At 52.9% G+C, this 9,411-nt stretch overlaps 2 protein-coding genes across 2 annotated transcripts in view; both read left to right on the top strand.

Annotated features, from left to right (window-relative positions):
• The first annotated feature begins 6 nt into the window (after positions 1-6).
• PPT2 (palmitoyl-protein thioesterase 2) lies at positions 7-7,366 on the top strand. Its single transcript, XM_005859911.2, has 8 exons — positions 7-136; positions 382-535; positions 983-1,078; positions 1,172-1,279; positions 2,010-2,093; positions 2,210-2,294; positions 6,385-6,439; positions 6,604-7,366. The coding sequence occupies exons 2-8, from the start codon at positions 490-492 to the stop codon at positions 6,745-6,747; spliced, it is 618 nt and encodes a 205-aa protein (XP_005859973.2). The 5' UTR covers positions 7-136; positions 382-489; the 3' UTR covers positions 6,748-7,366.
• Positions 7,367-7,459: 93 nt separating this feature from the next.
• EGFL8 (EGF-like-domain, multiple 8) overlaps positions 7,460-9,411 on the top strand; it is a 3,309-nt gene continuing 1,357 nt past the window's right edge. The window contains exons 1-4 of the mRNA XM_014534507.1: positions 7,460-7,672; positions 8,785-8,906; positions 9,067-9,189; positions 9,292-9,408. Coding sequence (XP_014389993.1) covers positions 7,619-7,672; positions 8,785-8,906; positions 9,067-9,189; positions 9,292-9,408 — 416 coding nt within the window. The 5' untranslated portion in view covers positions 7,460-7,618. The remainder of the gene's footprint in view (positions 7,673-8,784; positions 8,907-9,066; positions 9,190-9,291; positions 9,409-9,411) is intronic.

Below are 9,411 nucleotides of genomic sequence, written 5' to 3'. Positions count from 1 at the left end.
GCTGCCCTTCCTGCCGCTGCTGCTGCTGCCGGCGGCCCCCGCGCCCCGTCGCGCTTCCTACAAGCCGGTCATCGTGGTGCACGGGCTCTTTGACAGCTCGTACAGCTTCCGCCACCTGCTGGACTACATCAACGAGGTCTGGCCGGGACACCTGGTTGCGGGGCGTTGGGGGCGTCTGCGGTGGCTAGGGAGGACGCGTGCGGAACTGAAAGCCGCCCCTCTGGCCTGCCGGTTCCTCGGGAGCTGGTGCCGGACTGGGGAGAGTTGGGTGGGGGACGAGACCCCCGGTTCTAGCGGGGCACAGTAGGCACTGGCGCAGCCAGGGGTGGAGTGGAGGGCTTCGCAGTCCACCCCCAGCTGCAGCATTGCCGCTTCCCACAGACACACCCTGGGACTGTGGTCACGGTGCTTGATCTCTTCGATGGGAGAGAGAGCTTGCGGCCCCTGTGGGAACAGGTGCAAGGGTTCCGAGAGGCCGTGGCCCCCATCATGGCAAAGGCCCCTCAAGGGGTGCATCTCATCTGCTACTCGCAGGGTAGGTGACCCCCTAATCCCAAGCACTATCTGAAGCTTGATCCTTACCTGAGGGGCACTTCCTAGTGTCCCCTTTTCTGAACCACATTGTCCAGCAGGACCCCGGTGCCTGAGCCCTCCTTTCTGACTTCCCTCAGCCCCTGGGCCTCATCTCTGTGTCCTCAGTGGACACACTGCTACCCCCTCCCTTCCCCATTACCCATGGTTCTTGGCCCTAAGAGATAGTGGGAGGGGCAGTAAAAAACACCCTAGAGTTAGGGTCAGAAGATCCCTGGACCTAAGTCTGGCTCTTGGCTCTGTCACTTACGTGATAGGGACCTTTTGCCACAGGACGTGTCTGTTGTCTGGGCCTCAGTCTTCCTTCTGTACGTTGTGGTGGGGGAGGCAGTGTGGAGACTGTTGGGCTGGCTGTCCCTAAATCCCTGCCCATGTGGTGGTCTGCCCACAGGAGGCCTGGTGTGCCGGGCACTGCTCTCCGTGATGGATGAACACAATGTGGATTCTTTCATCTCTCTCTCCTCCCCACAGATGGGACAGTATGGAGGTCAGTGGGTACGGTGGGCTTCATAGGGGGTCCTGAGTTTGGGGGGGTGCCACAAAGGTTTGGGTCTACTTGGCGCTGCTGTTCTCTTGCCAGACACGGACTACTTGAAGTGGCTGTTCCCTACCTCCATGAGGTCTAACCTCTACCGGATCTGCTATAGCCCCTGGGGGCAGGAGTTCTCCATATGCAACTACTGGCATGGTGAGTAGGGGATGCTAACCTGGACCTCCACGGAGGGGTACCCTGGAGGCTAGGGCCTGCTGCTCCCCCCTCTTCCATAGCCAATAGCAATAACGATAGTGATAACTTATATTTATTGAGCACAAAATGCTTTATGTGTATCAGCTGTTGTCTCAGAAAGTACAGTGTGGTGCAGAGGTCAGCAAAATTTTTCTTTAAGGTGCCAAATGGTAAATATTTTTAGTTTTGTAGGCCATATAGTCTCTGTCACAGCTCCTCCGTTCTGGCACGCCTGTGTGAAAGCCGCCATGTGTCTGTTCCAATGAAACTTCCTTTACAGAAACAAGCAGTGGGCCTAGTGCAAAAGCCTAAGGTGCTTTTCAAGACCATGGATGCTGGGTCCAGGCTGCTGGAGTTTGAAGTCTGACCCTGCTGGGTGCCTTTGGGTGTTCCTTAGCCTTCCTGTGACTCAGTTTTCCTCAGCTGTAAAAGAATAATATCATACTTACCTTACAGGGTGGTTGTAAGCATTACATACACTAATGAGGACAGTATACTTTGAACAGTATCTGGCTCACAGTAGGTGCTAGGTAAAGGTGTTTGCTACCATGTTCACAGTTATTATTGTTGCTGCGTTACATTACTATTCACCTTGTCTATTACTGAAGCCTCCTGATGGGTCTTCCAGTCTCCGGTCCTGCCTCCTCTCCCTGCTCCTCTGACTGTGTTTCTAAATGCTGTTTGTACCCAGATCCCCACCACGACGACTTGTACCTCAATGCCAGCAGCTTCCTGGCCCTGATCAATGGGGAAAGAGACCATCCCAATGCCACTGGTGAGACCCCAGGCTTCTACTTGGGTGTCATTTTCTGCTTTTCTGACCCGCTGTGTTCCCCCTCCAACCTGGCCTGGCCCCTGTGCTGACTCGGGCCCTCTCCTCCCAAACTGCAGCATGGCGGAAGAACTTCCTTCGCGTGGGCCGCATGGTGCTGATCGGAGGCCCTGATGATGGTGTCATTACCCCTTGGCAGTCCAGGTAACAAGGGACTGCATGGCCTGAAGATTCGCTCAGGGTACCCCCTAATCCCCATCAGTCTTCATCGCATACCTAACACTGGTCCCCCTGTCCAGTTAATGCCTGTCAGCCAAGATCCAAACCTGGGAGTCATCCCCCAACCCCTTGTATGTAGCCAGGCACTACATCCTGCTGATTCTATTTCCTCTCCATCCCTACCACCCCTAGTTTTATAAAAAACTTTTAACTTTGAAATAATTGTAGATTCATAGGAAATTGCAAAGATGGTTTAGAGAGGTCCTGTGTACCCTTCACCTAGTTGCCCCAATGGTTGCATCTGATGTAACTATAGCACAGTATCAAAAACAGGAACTTGACATTGGTACAACGTGTGCAGACATTCCATGCCCTTTTAATCCATTTCCTGTCACCTCTTTTACTTACCTGGCCTGCTGTGATTGCCTCCTACTCATCCCTTCCACCCTCTTCCTCGGGAAATCCAGGTGTCCGTGGCACTGTGTGCGAGCCTCGGTTCCAGATCTCCATGAGTGCTCTGAAGTGTCACTGACCTCCGTAGGCACTCATTGAGCACTGCGTGCCATGAGGCTGTTCTGGGCCTGGGGAACGCAGCTGTCAGTGAAGAAGTCTCTGCTGTAATGTAGCTTACATTCTAGTGGGGGGACAGATAACAGATGTAACTGTCTATGTCAAGTGGGAGTGAAATAAGGCAGGGGAACGGCTGTCAGGAGTGGAGCCTGTTTTAGAGAGTGGCCAGAGAAGTCCTCCGGGAAGAGTTGCCCTTTGCGCTGAGGCCGAGGCGGAAGGAAATCGGGGAAGGAGTTGTGCAACAGTGTGGGGGAGTAGGCCCTGGAGAAGGACAGCACCTGCATAGGCCCTGGGGCTGTGTGAACAAGGGAGCTGGGGAGAGAGTGGGAGAGGAGGTTGAAAGAGGTAGCAGGGAGCCGTTATGTTGAGCCTTTGTAGGGCAAAGGCCCTTGACTTCTTTTTTTAAAAAATATACACAACATAAAATTTGCCATTTTTAATGTATGTATGTATTTATTTATTTTTACAGAGAGAAAGAGAGGGGGAACATCAATCTGTTGCAGAGAGAGAGAGAGAGAGAGAGAGAGAGAGAGAGAGATCAATCCGTTGCCTCCTATATGTGCCCTGACCAGGGCTCAAACCCAAAATCTGGGTATATACCCTGACTGGGAATTGAACCCCACCACCTTTCGATATACCGATGACGCTCCAACCAGCGGAGCCACACCAGCCAGGGCAAAATTTGCCATTCTTAAATGCACAGTTCAGTGGCATGAAGTACATTCCATTATAGTGTGACCATCATTACCATCCGTCTCCAGGACTTTTTTTCCTCCCAAACTGAAATTCCGTATCCATTAAACATGAAATCCTCAGCCCAGCCTCCCCCAGCCCCCAGCAACCACGACCCTTGACTGTATAGTCTGAGTAAAATGGGAAGACATTGGAGGGTTTTGAGTGAAGGAGTAACATCCCTTATATAATAATAGTAAGAGATGGGATTTATTTACATTTCATTTCAGATCTACAACCCTATAAAGATAGTGATAGCTTGTAGTTATGTAGCACCTTTAAATAAATAATTTAATCCTCAAAACAACCTTTTAGGAAACTTGGGTGCAAAGAGATGGAATTACTTGCTTATGCTCATAGAGTTGTAAGTGGTGAAGTCAGGCTTTCTCTCTGTTAACCACATGTTTTCCTTCCTCGCTGCGAAGGAGGTATTTCTTACATAGGACGCAGGGAGCAGTAACATGCCCAGCTGCACGCAGTGGGGAGTGTGGCAGAGCTGGAGTGCAAATCCAGGTCATGTGTCCCTGCTGCTCTCCCACGCCTGGTGAAACCCAGCTTCTCCACATGGCCTCCAGGCCTCCAACCCAGCTCCCCGCGGGCCCAGCTGCGCCTCCCTCTGCGCCTTTGCTCTTGCATCCCATTGGCCTGCAGCAGCCTTCCCTAGTCCAGGGGCATGGCAGGGAAGCCTTTGTTGATGCTCTAAACCAGGGGTGCTCTAAAACGGGCAGGCCAGGTAAGGCCCCAGAAATCGTTTGGTCTGGCCTTGCCAAGGCATTAGGGGTGAATTAATTAAATGTTTGACCAAATACAGCAGGCTAATTTTTAAGTTGATAATTTGGTATGGCCATGGAATTATGTTATAAACTAGAGGCCCAGCGCGCGAAATCGTGTGAGACCCTAGACCCGCCACACCACGAGACCTATCAATGCACCTCCTGGTGACCGGCTGTTTGGTCGTTATGGCGTTACGGCCACTGGCCTTTTACAATATAGATATCCAGATCGCCCTCGGCAGAAAAAAGGTCCCCCACCCCTGCTCTACACTAAGGCAGTGGCTTGTCTTTGCTTCTGTGGCCCATTGGACTTATTATTAGCATTCAGTTATTCATTGACAGCATCCACTCAATGCTCGTGCCAGTTATATATTCTTAATGAAAAAACATGTTCAGAACTTTTTAAAAATTTTTTTAAATACATATTTTTATTGATTTCAGAGAGGAAGGGAGAGGGAGAGATAGAAACATCAATGATGAGAGAATCATTGATCGGCTGCCGCCTACATGCCCCCTACTGGGGATTGAGCCCCCAACCTGGGCATGTGCCCTTAACTGGAATTGAACCCGGGACCTTTCAGTCCGTAGGCTGACGCTCTATCCACTGAGCCAAACCAGCTAGGGCTTAAGACCTTTTTATTTTGAAACAATCTCATACTTAAGAAGTTACCAAAGTAGTACAAAGCAATCTCATATACTCGTCACCTAGTGTTTATAAATATATATTTCAGAGAGGGAAGGAGAGGGAGAGAGGTAGGTGCATCAGTGATGAGAATCATTGATCGGCTGCTTCCCACACGCCCCCTACTGGATGTGTGTGAGCTGTTTGAGAGTAGGTTGAAGACATAGTATCTCTTTATCCCTAAAACTTGAGTATGTTAGTGCATATTTCCTATATACAGGGCATTTTTATAAGTCTGCAGTACAATGATCAAAATCAGGAAATTAACATTGATATGGTACGCTATAGACCAGCAGTTCTCAACCTGTGGGTCGCGACCCCTTTGGCGGTCAAACGACTCTTTCACAGGGGTCGCCTAAGACCATCCTGCATATCAGATATTTACATTACAATTCATAATAGTAGCAACTTTACAGTTATGAAGTAGCAACAAAAATAATTTTATGGTTGGGTCACAACATGAGGAACTGTATTTAAAGGGCCAGAAGGTTGAGAACCACTGCTTTATAGACCTTATTCAAATTTTTCTAATTATCTTTTTTAATAAGACGTTTCTATTGATTTTTTAGAGGAAGGGAGAGGGAGAGAAAGAAACATTGATGAGAGAGAAACATCCACCTGCTGCCTCCTGCACACCCCCTACTGGGGATTGAGCTGGTGACCTCTTGGTTCATGGATTGACACTCAACTACTGAGCCACACTGGCCTGGCTCTAATTGTTTTCTTTTTTTTAAAAAAAATATATTTTTATTGGTTTCAGAGAGGGAGAGGGAGAAAGAGATAGAAACATCAATGATGAAGCAAGAATCATTGATCAGCTGCCTCTTGCATGCCCCATATTGGGGATTGAGCTGGGCCCTGACCGGGATTGAGCATGTGCCTTGATCGGGAATCGAACCGTGATCTCCTGGTTCATAGGTCAACGCTCAAACCACTGAGCCACGCTGGCTGGGCTGTCTTTTTAGGAAAAAAAAAAAATTCCAGTGTAAGATCAGACCCAGGATCATGTGTTAGTTTTCATGTCTTTTTAGTTTCTCTTAATCTTGACTACTACCAAAGTCCTCTTGTCCGGGACATTTGATATTTTTGAAGTGTATGGACCATCTATTTTGTAGAATGTCCCTCAGTTTGGGAATTCAGTGAAGTGATGCCGTGTCTTCCTTGCGTCACCTCAAGGGGTGCATGATGTCCAGATAAATATTTTGAGTGTTCTCCCTGCTGCCTGTCTCCCCAACAGGCTGTGAGTTCTTAAAGGATCCTACCCCACCTTGATTTTCTCCAACTTTCCTGATAATGGCCCACCCCCATCTCTTTGTAGCTTCTTTGGTTTCTATGACGCAAATGAGACGGTCTTGGAGATGGAGGAACAACTGGTGAGTCCCTGGCATTTCTTCATGCCCGTCCCAGCTGTCTGCAGCCCTCCCTACTGCTGACTCCTGAGCTCAGGGGTTCACCCTGGGAAGGGGCCTGAGACACCAGCAGGAGTTCACGTCGTCTCTCCTGTGTCTTTCTCCCGTGCCCCTTTACCCTCCCAAAGGTTTATCTTCGGGATTCTTTTGGGCTGAAGACTCTGTTGGCCCGGGGGGCCATCGTGAGGTGTCCCATGGCCGGGATTGCCCACACGGCCTGGCACTCCAACCACACCCTTTACGAGACCTGCATCGAACCCTGGCTCTCCTGAGGACATGCCCAGGGGTCCCGAGGAACTCCGGCCCAGAGACCAAGTGGTGGCCTTGGAGATCGGACGTCAGGCTCCGTTGCGCCTGCCCCCACCGACCGGGGCTCCCAGGACCCCCTCCTCTGCTCTGTGAATGACAAATCCTGGTCTCCCCCACCTCATGTCTTCATTTGGGGTGGCTCCATGCTCTCCCATCCTCCCAAGGCTGAGGTTGGGAAGTGAGAAACCAGGTTTTTAACTTGTGGCTGCTCCTCCATCTCTGGCTGTGCAGGAGGGGAACCCAGCCTGCCCACCACAGGGGTCTCCTCCCAGGCTGCTCAGGACATTGTTACTCTGTTCCCGCTGAACTCCCCCATTGTCAGCCCTCTCACCCCAGGAAGGACTACCCATGAGAGCGGGGTCCAAGGCTCCCCTATGGGTACAGTTCCATTCTTGAAGTGTCAATGTTGGGGAATATCTGTGGCCTGTGAGGCCCATCTCAGGTTTGGGGATCCCCCAGTCCCTATGTTCAGTGTTGGGGTACTTCCTGGGAGCCTACTTACTTTGAGGCCCCAGCCCCTCCTTTAGCTACCCTTGAATGGGTGTTACCCTGTATTTATGGAAATAAAATTCCATTTCCTCAGTGTGGCTTGGCTCATTTCCAGGTGAGGGGACCTGGCTCCCCAAAAAGGGTGGGAATGGAGAGCCCGAGGCCTGGGTGCCCGGATGCCTGGTCTGGGGTGGGACCCCCTGGTGTTTCCGCTCTCTCAATGCCCATTCTGTGTGGGTTCCTGATTCTCTGTGGGTTCTTTCCTGCTGAGGACAATTCTCTTCCTGTCCCAGGCTGAGATTGGGGGGCTGAGCCCAGGGCCTCAGTGGTCTGTGCCCCAGCTTCATGGAAGGAATGTCCTTGCCACCCCCAGGCCAGCCCAGGGGGCTCAGGGTCAGGGTAAGCATTTCTTGAGCCCCTTTCTAACCTTTGTAGACCAGAGCTGGTGAGGGCCGGACAATGAGCCTCCTCTTCCTTGAAAGGAGGAATTTTGACAGAGACAATAGGGCCCTGTCTACTCGGGCAGAGGGGGCGGTGGCTGACTCAACTGTGCCCCCCCCAGGCCCTGACAAATGTCATCAAGAAATGGGGTCCGTTCTCCCCTAGTGCCCTGGGTTGCCCCCTGCTCCTCTGTGATGACTTCCCGTCTTTCTTTCCTCAACTGATCTTGCCTCTTCTCCCATGACCTGACCCCACTTTGTTCTCTGCCAGCTCTTTCCCTGCCCCCCAGTTCTCCCCCAGTCTGTGTTGGGTTTAAGGGGGAGGCTAGGGCCAAGGGTACTGGTAGTTATATAGCAAGTAGCCTCTGCTGATTTGGGGGGTCCAGAAAGAAGGGGCCTCAGAAAGTTGGGAAGATACTTTTAGGGGGCCCTTTGCCGGGGTGGGGAAAGTGGTGAGACTTGGACCCCACTGAGCACACCAAGCTGGAGCTCTGGGGGGGCTGTGGGAGGGGGCAGGAATGGGAGGGCTCTGTGGCCAGCCCCTCCTCTCAGCAGCCAGCCTGCCCACCAGTCGAGCTGCTGCTGCTGAGGCTGGTGGGCCTGACTCTCCCAGAGAGGGAAAGGCAGGTGGGCATGGGATGTCAATGGGGAAAGTGGGGGTCATTTGGAGCCTTAGAGTGTGAGTTGGGGGTGCTGTCTGGGTGAGGGTGTATGTGATGGCATGGCATGGGGGTGTGAGGGTGGTAGGAATGTGTTTAGGGTGTGGAGTTTGTGTGTGAGGAGGGAGGGGTGTAGTGGTGAATAACTAAGGTTTTGAAGGTAGGAAGATTAAGGTGGAAGCGGGCATGTTAGAGATCAGAGGGTCATGAAGGGCAGGTGTGTGTAGAGGGGAGGGAGAGGGTGTCGGGTGGGAGCCTGGTGCTGAAGGAAGGGTGCTGTTAGGTAAACATGCCCCGTGTCCGACCCGGTGACTGGTGCAAGTGAGTGCAAATGAATGTGCTGCCGCCCTCAGAGGGCAGCGGGCTGCGTGGGAGCGGCGGGACGGGCATCCTGAACCTCTCCTTCCTGCAGGCGGCAGTCTGGAGTCAGGAGGTCATGGGGTCCCGGGCTGAGCTGTGCACTCTCCTAAGCGGCCTCTCACTCCTCCTCCTGATGTCCGGCCACGGGTCCAAGGGTGGATCCCCCAGAGAGAGGTGACAACCAGGGGGCAGGGGCAGGGTGAGATGTTCAGGAAACCTGGGTGGGGCCTCACAGGTGGCCAGCGAAGTCTGGAAAGGGGGGGAGGCCGCCACCTGAAGGGGGCTCCCAGGCCTGGCCCGCTCAGTGCCCCCACCTTCTCCCGCCCGGGCGCAGTCAGGGGGTCTGCTCCCAGCAGACGCTGCTGGTCCCGCTCCGTTACAACGAGTCCTACAGCCAACCCGTGTACAAGCCCTACCTGACCCTGTGCCCGGGCAGGCGCATCTGCAGCACCTACAGGTGAGGGATGGGGGGCTTGGGTCCCGGGGTCTTTCAAGAGGAACCCCAAGAACCCCGACCAGGACCCATACGTCAGGGTCCGAGCCGGGCACTGTGCTCCAGGACCACATACCGCGTGGCGTGGCGGGAGGTGCGGCGGGAGGTGCGGCAGACGCACGCCGTGTGCTGCCAGGGATGGAAGAAGCGGCACCCGGGGGCGCTCACCTGTGAGGAAGGTGAGCT

Source organism: Myotis brandtii, unplaced genomic scaffold (assembly GCF_000412655.1).
Source record: "Myotis brandtii unplaced genomic scaffold, ASM41265v1 scaffold130, whole genome shotgun sequence".
Classification (NCBI taxonomy): domain Eukaryota; kingdom Metazoa; phylum Chordata; class Mammalia; order Chiroptera; family Vespertilionidae; genus Myotis; species Myotis brandtii.
This window is presented reverse-complemented; position numbering and strand designations above follow the sequence as displayed.